Raw genomic sequence first — 15,824 nt, forward strand, 5'->3', positions numbered from 1 at the left:
TCTCTGTTACTCCAAGTTTTGATCAATTATTCAAGGTTAATTTTGTTCATTTATTTGACAAGATTAAACAAGACCTTCAAAGATGAGGAGAAAGTGAGGTCTGCAGATGCTGGAGATCAGAGATGGAAATGTGTTGCTGGAAAAGCGCAGCAGGTCAGGCAGCATCTAGGGAACAGGAGAATCGACATTTCGGGCATTCCTGAAGAAGGGCTAATGCCCGAAATGTCGATTCTCCTGTTCCCTAGATGCTGCCTGACCTGCTGCGCTTTTCCAGCAACACATTTCCATCTTCAAAGATGAGGACCCTGCCAATATAAAGGCCAGGTCAAGTTGCTCATTTTAAAATGAAGGTTCTTTCTCATTTATTATACCTTCTGTGGATGCTTCTCTAGCTTTTTCCTGGACAAACGTTTCAGAAATTAAATGGTTGGCTTAGTTCTTTTATTTGGAGCCATAAGCGGCCTCTTATAAGAATAAAGAAAGAACAAAGAAAAATTTACAGCCCAGGAACAGGCCCTTCGGCCCTCCAAACCTGAGCCGATCCAAATGTATGTCTAAACCTGTCGGTCAATTCCTAAGCATTTGTATCCCTCTGCTCCCCACCTACTCATGCATCTGCCCAGACACATCTTAAATGAATCAACCGTGCCTGCCTCTACCACGTCTGCTGGCACCGCGTTCCAAATGCCCACCACCCTCTGTGTGAAGTACTGCCACGTGTATCCCCCTTAAACTTTCCACCTCTCACCTTGAAAGCATGACCTCTCGTTATTGAATCCTTCACCCTGGGAAAACGCTTGTCTCTATCCACCCTGTCTATACCCTTCATGATTTTGTAAACTTCAATCAGGTCCCCCCTCAATCTCTTTTTTTCTAGTGAAAATAAACCTAACCTACTCAACCTCTCTTCATAGCTAGCACCTTCCATACCAGGCATCATCCTCGTAAACCTTCTCTGCACCCTCTCCAAAGCGTCCACATCCTTTTGGTAATGTGGTGCCCAGAACTGTACACAGTGTTCAAAATGTAGCCGAACCAATGTCTTGTACAATTTTAACATGACTTGCAAGCTCAATACCCCGTCCATTGAAGGCAAGCATACTATATGCCTTCTTGACCACTCTATCCACCTGTGTAGCAACCTTCAGGGTACAATGGACTTGCACTCCCAGATCTCTCTGCCCATCAACTTTTCTCAAGGCTCTTCTATTCATTGTATAATTTGCTCTGGAATTAGACTTGCCTAAATGCATCACCTCACATTTATTTGGATTGAAGGCCATCTGCCATTTTTCCGTCCAACTCTCCAGTCTATCTACACCCTCCTGTATTATCTGACAGTCCCTTATGCTTTCTGCTACTTCACCAATCTTTGTGTCATCTGCAAACTTGCTGATCATACCAACAGTGCCCTTTTCTAGATCATTGATGTATATTACAAACAGCAGTGGCCCCAACACTGATCCCTGTGGAACAGCACTGGTCACCTTTCTCCATTTCGAGAAACTCCCTTCAACTACTACTCTCTGTCTCCTGTTGCTCAACCAGTTCTTTATCCACTTAACTAGAACAACCTGCACACCATGTGACTTCACTTTCTTCATTAGTCTACAATGGGGAACCTTATCAAACGCCTTACTCAATGCCATGTATATGACATCAACAGCCCTTCCTTCATCTAGCAACTTGGTCACTTCCTCGAAGAACTCTTATCACATTGGTAAGGCACGACCTCCCCCGCACAAAACCATGTTGCCCATCACCGATAAGCTCATTCCTAATTATAAATAGATCCTATCTCTCAGTGCCCTCTCCAGCAACTTCCCCACCATCGACGTCAGGCTCATTGGTCTGTAGTTACCCAGAATATCCTTACTACCCTCCTTGTACAGGGGGACAACATGAGCAACCTTCCTGTCCTTTGGCACCTCACCTGTATTTAAGGATGCCGCAAAGATATCTGTCAGGGTCCCAGCTATTTCCCCTCTCGCCTCCCTCAGCAACCTGGGATATATCCCATCTGATCTTGGCGATTTGTCCACCTTAATAACCTCTAACATACCGAACACACCTTCCCTATTTATGCCAACGTGATCCAGACTAATCAAACTTCTATCTCTAATCTCAAGATTATCACGTTTCTCTCTTCAGTGAACACTGATGCAAAGTAATCATTCAGAATGTCACCCATTCTCTCAGGTTTGGCACACAGCCTTCCTTCATTATCTTTAGTGGACCAATTCTTTCTTCAGTTACCGGCTTGCTTCTTATACAAGAAAAAAATGCTTTGGGATTTTCCTTAATTCTGTTTGCTAAAGCTATTTCATGACTCTTTTTCGCCCGCTTGATTTCTTGTTTAAGACTTATCCTACTCTTCCGATATTCCTTAGCTGCCCAGACTTTATGTACGCTTCCCTTTTCCTCTTGGCTAGTAGTACAATTTCTCCTGTCATCCACGGTTCACAAATCTTGCCCTTCCTATCCTTTGCCTTCAATGGGAAATGCCTATTCTGTACTGCCATTAACCGATCTTTGAAAGCCTCCCACATCTCAAATGTGGACTTGCCTTCAAATAGCTGTGTCCAATCCACATTTCCCAGCTCCTGCCTAATTTTGATATAATTGGCCTTGACCCAGTTTAGCATTCTTCCCTTAGGACCACTCTCTTCTCTATCTACGAGTATTATAAAACTTATAGAATTGTGGTCACTGTTCCCAAAGAAATTCCCCACCGCAAATTCTACCACCTGTCCTGGCTCGTTCCCCAGTACCAGGTCCAATATGGCCCCTTCGCTCGTCGGACTATTGACATACTGCTTTAGAAAACTCTCCTGGACACTTCGTACAAATTCTACTCCATCCAGACCTCTGATGCTAACTATATCCCAGTCAATGTTGGGAAAATTAAATTCTCCCATCACCACGACCCTATTGCCTCTACATCTATTCATAATCTGTTTACCTATTTGTTCTTCTACCTCACGCTCACTGTTGGGAAGTCTGTAATACAGCCCCAACAATGTAACTGTACCCTTCTTATTTCTCAGCTCCACCCATAATGCCTCACTATCCAAGACCGCCACAGTGTCCTCCTTTAGCACAGCCGTGATATCGTCCCTAACCAGCAATGCTATTCCGCCCCCTCTTTTGCTTCCCTCCCTGTCCTGTCTGAAGCGTCTATATCCTGGAACATTTAGTTGCCAATCATCATGCCCTTCCTTCAACCAAGTTTCTGATGGCAATAATGTCATACTCCCAGGCACCAATCCAAGCCCTAAGTTCATCTGCCTTACACACTGTACTCCTTGCATTAAACTAGATGCATTTCAGGCCACCAGTACTTTTGCGCTCACCTGCTCTCTGCCTATTCTTCCCTTTATTAATGGTATCTTCATAATTCTTACGGTCTCCAGTCTCCACCTCGCTGCCTACTTGTTTTCTGTTCTGGTTCCCAGCCCCCTGCCACATTAGTTTAAAACCTCCCCAACAGCAGTAGCAAAAACTCCCCCAAGGATATTGGTTCTGGTCTGGTTCAAACGTAGACCGTCTCTTTTGTAATAGTCCCACCTTCCCCAGAACCGGTCCTAACGTCCAACAAATCTGAATCCCTCCCTCCTCCACCATCTCTCAAGCCATGTGTTAATCCTGCCTGTTTTTTCATTTCTACACTGGCTAGCACGTCACACTGGTAGTAATCCCAAGATCACTACCTTTGAGATCCTCCCCTTTAACTTCTCTCCTAGCTTCCTGAATTCTTTGTTCAGGACCTCAACTCGCTTTCTACTTATATCGTGAGTGCCTATATGCACCAAGACAACTGGCTGTTCACCCTCCTCTTTTAGAATGCTCTGCAGCCGATCAGTGACATCCCTGACCTGAGCACCTAGGAGGCAACATACCAGCCAGGACTCCCGTTTTCGGCCACAGAACCGCCTATCTACTCCCCTCACAATAGAATCCCCTATGACTATGACCCTATGAGTCTTTTTCCCGCCCTTTTGAACAGCAGTGCCTGCCACGGTGCCATGATCTTGACAGCTGCTGCCCTCCCCTGGTGAGCCATCTCCCTCAAGAGTATCCAAAATGGTATACCTGTTTTGGAGGGAGATGACCGCAGGGGACACCTGCACTGCCTACCTACTGTTTTTCTGTCTTTTGGTCACTCATTCACAGTCTCCCTCAGCAATCCTAACCTGCGGTGTGACCAGTTCACTAAACGTGCTATCTATGGCCTCCTCAGCATCGTGGATGCTCCACAGTGAGTCCATCCGCAGCTCCAGAGCCATCATGTGGTCAAACAACAGCTGCAGCTGGACGCACTTCTTGCAAGTGTAAGAGTTGGGAACGTCCAACACGTTCCTAAGCTCCCACATCAAGCAAGAGTCACATGCCAGGGGTCTGAGGTCTCCTGCCATTGTCAGCTTAGCTTTATATGAACGAGCTAAAACCAAACAATGCACTTAAATAAATGAAAAAAGAAGGATAAGAAATTAAAGCCTTACCTTTCAGGGTCTTTTTCTTCCGGTTAGAGGAGGGGGGAGGCGGGAGGCAGATACTACACTTGTAGTGTCTCGGGTATAGCCGCTGCCCAAATAAAAATGAAGCCCTTACCTTCCTGGCAGTCCTCGCTTCGCTCTTCCTTCTCTCCTCGCCGCTCTGGCAAAATGGAGGCTTGACTCCCAAGGTAAGTCCCTTTTTATGCAGGAAAACTTACCCTTCCCGTCAGCCCTCGCTTCAGTCCTCCTTCTCTCCTCTTGCTCTGGCAAAATGAAGCTTATGATGCTTACGAAATCGCAAATGCCCCAGAGATTGGGAGGAGTGGATCTCCCGGATGTCAATTGAGCTCCCTTTTATCTTTTGTGAGTGATTGGGTCTGTGAGGACTCGGCGTCGATATGGTTGGACATTGAGGCCACCCAGGCGAAGTGTCCTCTTCTTCACCTGTTGTTTCTGGACAAAATGAGGATAGGTGCAGAACATTGCCGCAATCCAGTAGTTATTAATAGTGTGAAAGTGTGGAGTGCAATGAGACAGATGGTGGGTAATATGTCTAAAATATCCTTCCATATTCCCATAGTTGGTATGACAGGTTTCCGGCCAGGGACAATGGATCCTGGGTTTAAATCCTGGGCGGATAGGAGAGTCTCTTGTTTGGGCGACCTGTTTGAAGATGAAACGTTAATGTCATTTGATCAAATAACTCATAAGTATGGATTATCAAGCAGGGACCTCTTTGGTTTTTTCCGATCAGAGATTTTATCTGAAAAGAGACTACACTTCTGACTGAGTGTTACAGATCTGATATGGAAAAGAGGGTGCTTCAGGCTAAGAGCACTCTTTCAGCGAATACTCTCTATGGGGAGGTTCTTCGGGTGACATTGAGCAATTACGGGAGGTCTGGGAGAGAGAGTTAAGGGTGGAGGTCACTCCAGAAACTTGGGAGGACATTTGTGAGAGTGCGAGGAAGATTTCAATATGTAATAGGACCCATGCTGTGTAGTTAAAGATTCTTCATAGGGCTCATCTGGCCCCAGATTGTCTTGCAAAATTTAAGCAGGGTGTGTCTTCAATGTTTCCCAAATGTAAAATAAAAACAGCTACCCTCACTCATTGTCTGTGGTCCTGCCACAGGTTCTTTACATACTGGAGCATTGTGGCAGGAGTAATAGAGGGGGTCTTGGGGACCGAAGTCAAGGTGGACCCGGTTTCTCTTCTCCTGGATTTGCCGAATTTATCTCCCTTAGATATACATGGGAGAAAGCTTTTGAGCATCCTCACCTTTTGTGCAAAGAAGAACATTCTGATATGCTGGGTGTCTGAGAATCCTCCAGGTCTATTGGGGTGGCATAAGTTAATTATAGAAAACATTCCTTTGGACTTTCTTACAAACATGGTGCAATTCTTATAAGACATGGCTGCCCTTTTTGAATTATTTGGAAGCAGATCTGTCTGCCATTTTAATTAGGGCTTTTGTCTGGCCATGGCAGTTTGGTTTAAAAAGCTAAACATCTTGAGAGGAAGAATTTCGAGCAAATGTGGGTTTAATAATTGATGCTCCCGAAGGTTGAGAGCTGAGGTCTTGTTACGCTGAGCAGCATTATTTATTTACTTATTTATTTACTGATGTGTAATGAGTGTAGTTGTGAGTTCTTTTGTCGAGTAGTATAGTAGTTGGTTTATTGTTTATTGTTTTTGTTGTTATATTATCATACTTTTGTAATTTTATAACTTCATAAAGAACATATTTTTCAATAAAAATATTTTATTGTAATTACTCTGATGGATTTATACAATAAGCCCCCTAACAGCCACCGAGACATTGAGGACCAAATATGTAGACAGATTATGGAAAGTGGGTGACTTTAACTTCCCTTAGAAGAGGGGCAGAATTTGTTGAGTGCATCCATGAGGGTTGCTTGAAAGAGTTTGTGGATAGTCCAACTGGAGGAGAGGCCAAACTGGACCTTGTAGTGGCTAATGGTCCTAGCTAGATGACTGACTTTACAGTGAGAGAACATTTTGGAAATAGCGATCATAACACCTTAAGTTTTAAGAAAGCTTTGAATAAGGATAAGTCAGGACCTTGTGGCAAGGTACTAAATTGGAGGAGGGCAAATTACATCAGCAGTATTAGGCAGGACCTAGCGAATATTAATTGGGAGGGCCTGTTATCAAGCAAGTCCATGTTTGACATGTGGGAATTGTTTAAAGACCTGTTGATGAGAGTTCAGGACTGGCATGTTCCATTTAGGATGAAGGATAAGGATGACCTGGTAAAGGACCCTTGGATTACGAGCATGGTTATGAATTTAGTCAAAAGAAAAGAAGCATATGTAAGGTTTAGCAAACTAGAATTGGATAGGGCTCATGAAGAATATAAAGAAAGCAGGAAGGAACTCAAGCAGGGAATTAGGAGAACAAGAACGGGCCATGAAGTGACCTTGGCAAGTAGGGATAAGAAAATCCCAAGGCATCTATTCATACATTAAGAACAAGATGATAACCAGGGAGAAGGTAGGCCCACTCAAGAATAAAGAAGGGCTGGGCAGTAGTTGTATTGTAATTTACTATTTTTTGGGGTTTTTTTTCTCTTTATTATGCTGGTATTTGTTATTGGTTGTATTTTCAATAACTTCATATTTTTGTAAAGTCAAATCTTTTTTGCTAATAAAAATATTTACAAAAAAAAAGAAAGAAACTTGTGCTCAGAGACAGAGAGGATGTGCATGAGTTCCTCAATGAGTATTTTGCGTCAGTGTTCACCCAGGAGAAGGACATGGAGGATAGTGAGATTTTTGTGGTACATGCTAATACGCTAGGGCATTTTGAGATCAAGAAAGAAGTGCTGTTGGGTCTCTTGAAGAACATTAAGTTGGATAAGTTCCCAGGGCCCGATGGTATTTACCCCAGATTATTGAGAGAGGCAAGGCTGGGGCCTTGACCAAGATCTTTGTATCATCATTAGCTACTTGCTAGTCGTCCAGGACTTCTCCAGTGGCAAATGTTGTTCCTTTATTTAAGAATAGAGGTTTATAAAATCATGAGGGGCATGGATAGGATAAGTAGACAAGATCTTTTCCCTGCGGTGGGGGAGTCCAAACTAGAAGACATAGGTTTAGGGTGAGAGGGGAAAGATTTAAAAGAGACCTAAGGGGAAACTTTTTCGCACAGAGGGTAGTGCGTGTACGGAATGAGCTGCCAGAGGAAGTGGTGGAGGCTAGTAAAACTGCAACATTTAAAAGGCATTTGGTTGGGTATATGAATAGGAAGGGTTTGGAGGGACATGGGACGTGTGCTGACGTGTGAGACTAGATTGGGTTGGGATATCTGGTCTGCATGGACGAGTTGGAATGAAAGGTCTGTTTCCGTGCTGTACATCTCTTTGACTCTATGACTCTAAATAGGGATAATCCAGGAAACTATAGATCGGTGAGTTGCACATTGGTCATTGGGAAGCTGTTGGAGAGAATTCCTGTTGATAGGATTTACACGCATTTGCAAAAGTGTGGCCTAATTCGGAATAGTCAGCATGGCTTTCTGATGGGCAGGTCATGTCTTATGGGCTTGACTAAATTTTTCGAGGAGGTGACAAAGGTGATCGATGAGTGTAGAGCAGTAAATGTTGTCGATATGGATTTTAGTATGGCTTTCGATAGGGTCCCTCTTGATAGTCTCATCCAGAAGATTAAGATGCACGGGATCCACAGTGACTTGTTTGTGTGGATTCAGGATTGGCTTGCCCATAGAAGGCAGAGACTGGTGGTGGAAGGTTGTTTTTCAGGTTGGAGATCTGTGACTAGTGATGTTCCACAGGGACTTCTGCCATTTGTAATATATATAAATGCTGTGGATGAAAGTATAAATGGATGCATTAATAAGTTTGCAGATGATACAAAGATTAGTGGAATTGCGGATAGTGTAGAAAATTGTCAAAGTATACAGCAGCATGTAGATCAGTTGCAGATATGGGTGGCGAAATGGCAGATGGAGTTTGATCTGGGTAAATTTGAGGTGCTGCACATTGGTCAAATGTTAGGAAGAAGTATACATTTAATGGCATGACCATGAACAACATTCAAGTACAGATGGATCTTGGGGTTTAATTCTATAGCTCCCTGAAAGTGGCCATGCAAGTAGAAAAGGTGGTAAAGAAGGTGTATGGCATGCTTTCTTTTATTGGTTGGGAATACTAGGGTCAGGATGTCATGTTGCAGATTTACAAGACTTTAGTTAGGCTACACTTGGAATAATGTATTCAATTCTGGTCGCCACATTACATGAAGGATGTGGAAGCTTTGGAGATGGTGCAGAGGAGGTTTACCAGATGCTGCCAGGATTAGAGGGTATGTACTATAAGAAGAGGGTGGAAAAACTCGGGTTGTTTTCTCTGGAGCAGTGGAGGCTGAGGGGAGACTTGATAGTTTATAAAATGATGAGATGTGTAAATAGGGTTGACTGTCAGAATCTTTTTCTCCCCGAGTTGAAATATCTAAAACTAGGGGGCATGCATTTAACGTGAGAGTAAGGCAAAGATTCAAAGGAGATGTGAGGGACAAGTGATGGTAGGAGTGTGGAAAGTGCTGCCAAAGGTGGTGGTAGAGGCAGGTATGATGGGGCATTTAAGGGACATTTGGATAAGCACATGAATATGCAAGGAATGGAGGGATATGGGCTAAGGGCAGTCAGAATGGATCGGTTTAATTTTGCGTCCAGTGCTGTACAGTTGTATGTTCTATGATGTAGAGCAAACATTTTGGATAGAAGGCTGGCTGGTGGAAAATAGAATATGCATAAATGAGTCTTTATCCGATCGGCAGGACGTAACAAGTGGAGTACCTCAGAGGTCCTTGCTGGGATCTCAATGTTTTACAGTTTACATCAATGACTTAGATGTGTAGTGTGAAGGCATGCTGCTAAATTTGTAGATGACACCAGAATAGGTCGGAAAGTATATTGTGAAGAAGATGGAAAGAGGTTGCAAACAGATTTAGGTAGGTAGACAATGGTAAAAATCTGGAGTTTTTGTGGAAATCATTTGAAACAATGTGATATTGTTCTTTTGGCAGGGGTAATGAAAATGTTGTGTATTGCTTAAATGGAGAACTGCAGATTTGAGATATGGAGGAATTTAAGTGTCACATAAAGTATGAGTTACAAAAAGTTAATATACAAGTAGAGCTTGTAATCAAGACGATTAATAAAATTCTATCCTTTGTTACAATAGGAATTGAGAACAAAAGAAAGAATGTTGTGCTTCAGTTTTACAGTGTGTTGGCGAGACCACATTTCAAAGAAGTTTTGGTTTCCTTAATTAAGGGAGGCTGTAAATGCATTGGAGGTGGTTCAGAAGAAGCTTACTAGGTTAATACCTGGAATGAGAGGACTGTCTTATCAGGAAAGCTTGGACAGGCTGATCTTGTTTCTACTGGGACTTAGAAATAGTGACTTGATTAAAATGTATAAGCTCCTGAATAGTGTTGACAAGGTGGAAATAATGTTTTGTCTTGTTGATTAGTCCAGAACTAGAAGGCACTGTTTTAAAATCAGTGGTTACCCTTTCAGGACAGAAATGAAGAGGGACATTTTCTCTGAACATTGAGCAACTTTGGAATGCTGTAGCAGAAAAGACAGGTTTATTAAGTATTTTGAAGACAGGTGGACAGATTCTTTTTGAGGAATACCAAGGGTAAATTTCAATTACCTTATTGATTGCAGAGCATGCTTGAGGAGCCGAATGCTCAATTTCTCCACTATTTCATGTGTTCATATCTGTGTTGTGAGTCTGTCTTTGTTTTAGGTATAGAAGGCCTGCCCTGCGCAAAGCCATGCTGACTGTTCCGAATTAGGCCATGCTTTTACAAATTGTGTAAATCTATCCTCTGGAATTCTCTCCAATAGCTTCCCAATCACCAATGCAAGACTCATCGATCTATAGTTTTCTGGATTATCCCTACTTGCCTTCTTAAATAGAGGAACAATACTTCTAATTCCAGATTGTAGCTTGAAGGTTAGTTAAGTTTGCCACTTGTTCTTGAAAACGAGTTGTTAACAGATTATTTTTGAGTTCATCAAAGAAGTCTGGTGAAAGTCTTAATAATTCACGTGGCAGTACAAAAGAAACAACTGACCAATTTGGTCTTTCAATCAAAATATTTATGCTAATAGTGTGACTCGTGGAGTATCATTCAACAGCAGTGATTTCTGTATTGTGCAGGTTGAAGTTCAGTTCAGTAATCCAAATGTTGTTTTGTCTTGTCAGCTTGTCACATTGAAATCTCGGAGTAACTTTTCCTTGTGGCCTCTGACTTGGACAAAACATGGTGAAGATTTATTCTTGAATTCATTAGGAACCCAGCCAAATAATTGATCCTTTTACTGAGGATGCAACTGTCTAGACTTTTCATTGAAATAGCCTGTCAAATGGAGATTGTTTTAACCCAACTGCATTTCTCAACTCCAATATATTCTCAATAAAATTCTATCCTTTGTTACAATAGGAATTGAAAACAAAAGAAAGAATGTTGTGCTTCAGTTTTACAGTGTGTTGGTGAGACCACATTTCAAAGAAGTTTTGGTTTCCTTAATTAAGGGAGGCTGTAAATGCATTGGAGGTGGTTCAGTAGAAGCTTACTAGGTTAATACCTGGAATGAGAGGACTGTCTTATCAGCTAGTATATGTACCAGCTGTTGATTGGTAAACTGCTGAAACACCCATCCATTCTGGAGCTCCTCTGAAGGGTTGATTGAATCCAACACTTCACCAAACTTGTGGTTTGAGGTTTCCTCCCCTTTGGTCTACATTTTTATGGTTAGTTTGTTTATTTCATTTTTATGCGAAATATGTTTTCAGATGTATGTATTGTTAATCTCTGTTTGATTTACAAGTCTTTGATTTTTGTTTTCTTTTTTGCTTCATTGCTGTGTGCTATCTCTTTCTGAACTCATTTATTGCACCTGTTGTATTTCCCAGTTTTTGTTTGGATGAATGCTCTGTTTTGATGTCTTTGTTCAGTGGAACTTATTCTTGTTTAATTTTATTTTTTCCTGCAGTCATTTAATTTACTTTGCCTTGGCTGTTTTCTCCAAGTCTCCAACATTATCTTTCTGTTAGAAAGTCCTCTGGTTTTCTTCCTAGTTCTGCAACATAATTTAATCATACACAATATGCAGTTATCCTCCATGTAATAGAGCAGAAGAAACAAAGTATACTTTGACTGAGAATGACCGAAGAAACAAATGGATTAGACTTCTGATGAAGAAACAAGCTTGCTAGTAGAGTTACACATTTGTATTTTAAGTTGTGCATCAGCCGTTAGTAGTGATTTTGTCTGTGAGTTACATGGCTCTGGATTCAAGCCCTATTCCAATGCTTGACTGTAAACATCAAGGCTAACAATCCATGAAGTGTGGGAGTGCTACATTGTCTCAGTTGCTTTCTTTCAGGTAAGACAGAAAAATGAAAACCCCTTCTTGCTTTTTGGCATGCAGAACTAATTTGAAGAAGCATAGGAATATTATCCATTGTGCCCTTGTGAATATTTATTTCTCATTCAACATGACAGAAAACATTGTAATTTTGCTATTTGTTGGAGTTAGCTATATGCCTTATTGACTATTATGTTTCATAGAACAGTGCCCACATTTCCAAAGTACTTCATTGGCTGTAAAGCATTTGAGATATTTGGTCGTGAAGTTTCTTGTCCTTGAATTTTTGTACACATACCCCTTTTGCAAAAGCTGTTTTAATTGATACAATTTTGGTTATGGCAATATTGATTTCTGAAAAAAATATTCCAAAAGGCTAATGGAATATTTGGCCTTGAGCTGAATAGGTTTATGCAATAAAACTGAGTAATTGATGCTTTAATGGCACAAAACCTTGCTTGTTTGGAGTACTGTTTTCAGTTTTGTGTACTGGACCTCAGGAGCAGCATGTTCGAGTGGGCACAGTGCAGATTGATCAAAATGATCTTGGAATTTTAAGGGTTAAAATATAGAGAGACATTGCATAAATTAGGCTTCATTGCATTTTATGGTTGAGAAATTATCTAAAATGTTTTTTTTAAATTATGCATTTTGATAGGTTATATAGATGGACCTATTTCCTATGAAGGGGAATTCCATTGTGATATAGAAGAATGCTTTTCTGACCATCAAGGCCAACTCATTGTGGAACAGCCCAGTGCCATTGCCCTGCCTAATACCTGAAACCCTGAAGGTTTATTTCATTCATGCCCGTCCAGTTTCCTTTTTAAATCATCGATTGCAGTGATAGCGTGTTCAACTTGTTGCCACTTAGAGGCATAGAGATACATAGCACAGAAATAGACCCTTCAGTCCAACTCGTTCATGCTGACCAACTATCCTAAATTAATCTAGTCACATTTGTCAGCATTTGGCCCGTATCCCTCTAAACCCTTCCTATTCATATACCCATCCAGATGCCTTTTAAATGTTGCAATTGTACCAGCCTCCACCACTTCCTCTGACATTTCACTCCACATATGTGCCACCTCTGTGTGAAAAGATTGCCCCTTCAGTCCCTTTTCAATCTTTCCTCTCTCACCTTAAACATGTGCCTTCTATGTTTGGACTTCTGACCCTGGGGAAAAGACCTTGTCTATTTACCCTATCCATGCCCCTCATGATTTTGTAAACCTCTATATGGTCACTCCTCAGCCTCTGCCACTGCAGGGTAAATAAGTCCCAGTGTATTCAGCCTCTCCCTTTATTTTAAACCTTTATTTTAAAGTTTCCCAACATCCAACCTGTAGCAGGGAGACCAGAATTGCATTAAATATTCCACACGTGGTCTAACCAATGTCCGCAACATGACTTCCCAACTCCTATAGTCAATGTACTGAGCAATAAATGCAAGCATACCAAATGCTATCTTCACTATACTATCTATCCTGTACTCCATTTTCAAAGAACAATGAATCTGCACTCCAAGGTCTCTTTGTTCAGCAACACTTGCAAAGACTTTACCATTAAGTGTATAAGTCCTCCTTGGATTTGACTTTCCAAAATACATCATCTCACACATCTTGGTTATATTCCATTGTTCTGTAGCAAGTGCAATGACCTAGAACTTACTGCCCTCAGTATGGTGGAAACAGGAAGAAAGGAAATTCATGTCCTGAGGCTGTGTCTTGTATTGTGTAAGGTGGCATAACATAGCTATTTTGGAGTGAAATCAAGAAGATTTTTCACACAAAACGTGATTGAAATCTGGAATTCTTTCGATCAAGAGGAAGAGGTTGCGAGGCTCAGGTGAAATTTTCAAGCATGAAAATTAAAGGTGCTATTGTCTTACCAGATCATAGGATTGCTGTCCCATCAGGGAGAGAGGTATGACTCATGGTTTAACCTGAGGGTCACCATGTCTCAGGCAAGGAGAGGGGTTGAGAAAGAATTTCCCTCATGGTAACCTCAGCTGATGTGGGAATTGAAACACACTTACGGCATCACTCTGCAGCACAAACCAGCTGCCTTGTCAACTGAGCTAACTGACCCCTGAAAAGGATTGATTAAGTAGGTGCATCAAGAGAAAGTATCAGAAGAGAATAAATTGAGTTTTAGAGTAGATTAGCTTTAAACCGATAAATGGCAAAAACATGCTTTCTGCAGCAGTGAGAAAGTAACCAGTTCCAAAAGGTGCCTAGAATTCAAACTTATAGCTTTGGTCTTCACTTTTTAAAATTACAACTAACCTAATTTCAAGTGTATTTTGGATAAAATGTATCAGAGAGCATTTAGTTTCATTCTTCACTTTGGAAACCCTTTGTTTCATGACAGTCTCATGTAAAAGTTATTTAAATTGTTTTTCCAGGTGGTTTCTGAACTCAAAGCTGTTACATCTTCTGATGAGAGTGACTTTGAAGCAACATTAAATAGCTGGAATCTTGGGGTATGTTCTTGTTTATCTTCTCTTGGTTTTAATAGTTTTACAACATAAAAAGGTCATATGTTCCAACAAGTCAATTTTTATGTTCCAATTTCACCTTTCACCTTTCATCTCATCCCACCAAATATTGTTGTCAAATAAATCACTATGAATCAGAAAATCTTGCCTACAGAGGGTGCACTTGAAGCAGGGAAGACTCATTGAGTGTCTCACCTCCGTCACTATTGCATCAATCACCCCAAGGAATGCAGTTTGGATTTTAAGTGGATTAAAAGAAATCCTTGCTAATACATTGTAATTTTGTGGTTTGGTAGAAGTTGTATTTTGGCTATTGAATTAAATTTGTCTCACATTCTTGGATTTGTCTTCAGAATAGTGAACGTCAATGATCCTGCAAATAGTTAAAATCTCTTGTAAATTCTCGGCACTTTGTCAAGTTTCCGGTTCGTCACATAAATAGAGTAACCAATAGCCACACAACAGCTTTGCAGTTCAGTGACTAAACTCAGTTGAGAATACAATATTAGTAATAAGCAGATCAAAGTCAGTACAGTCATCCCATATCCTTTAGTTGTGGCTTTGCATGAGAGCAAATAGAATGGTATTGGCCTCTATAAACTTCAAAGACATTTCGGTAGTCAGTGAAGACGACACCACAAACAGCTGCAGTACTGCACTACCCTGGGAAATGTACTGGACTGCAGAGGGGCAGAAGGCTACATCTGTTATAAAAGTATGCAAGAAAATTGCAATCTATCTGTAACTTTTCTAATTAAACCTTTAGTTGTGACAGTATAATATCACAATGGTCATAAAAAGCCCACAAAAACATGCAGGCTTTAAGTATGTTCACCTGATTAAATAACACGGTGACAGCTTTTAATATCAGAAACCATGTGACTACTAAAATAAGCCCTGGCAATCAGTGAAGGGATGAAAATTATTCCTTTTCCATTATCTACTTTGATTAATCTGCTTCATACAGCATCAGCATTTGTCAGAGAAGTACTGTCATCACTAAAAAAAAACAGTATAAGGAGCCAACAAGTAAATGAAGATGTGTGTATACAAAAATACAAACAAGTACCAGGAAGCATAGTCACTAATCGGAGAGTTCAAAGGATAGTAATGAACAGTTTTAGCTTTGTTTTTGTGGTTTGGAATTGAACGCTTTGATTAGCAGACAGATGTGTCATTCTCAGGCTCTCATTATTCCCTCAGTAAAAGGAAATTCATAAGTACTCAATGCATGTGATGGTGCATGTATGTTTTCATGTATTCCCCTTGTTCTTTTATTATGCTCCCCTTCACTCTGGTGAGGTCTTGGCAGATGACCAATCATACATTGGCAAGAATTGGCAGCTTCAGAAGAGGAAGGGAGAAAATTAAAGGGAAGTAAAACTTATTCCTCCTTGACA

General features: G+C 41.0%; 1 protein-coding gene across 1 annotated transcript in view; it reads left to right on the top strand.

The window, feature by feature from the left end:
* cep112 (centrosomal protein 112) overlaps positions 1–15,824 on the top strand; it is a 557,597-nt gene that overhangs the window by 81,116 nt on the left and 460,657 nt on the right. Inside the window, exon 6 of the mRNA XM_088000744.1 lies at positions 14,332–14,409. Coding sequence (XP_087856870.1) covers positions 14,332–14,409 — 78 coding nt within the window. The remainder of the gene's footprint in view (positions 1–14,331; positions 14,410–15,824) is intronic.

The sequence above is a fragment of the Chiloscyllium plagiosum genome, unplaced genomic scaffold, assembly GCF_037043375.1.
Source record: "Chiloscyllium plagiosum isolate Xiang-an unplaced genomic scaffold, Cpla_swu_hap1 HiC_scaffold_25, whole genome shotgun sequence".
NCBI lineage: Eukaryota > Metazoa > Chordata > Chondrichthyes > Orectolobiformes > Hemiscylliidae > Chiloscyllium > Chiloscyllium plagiosum.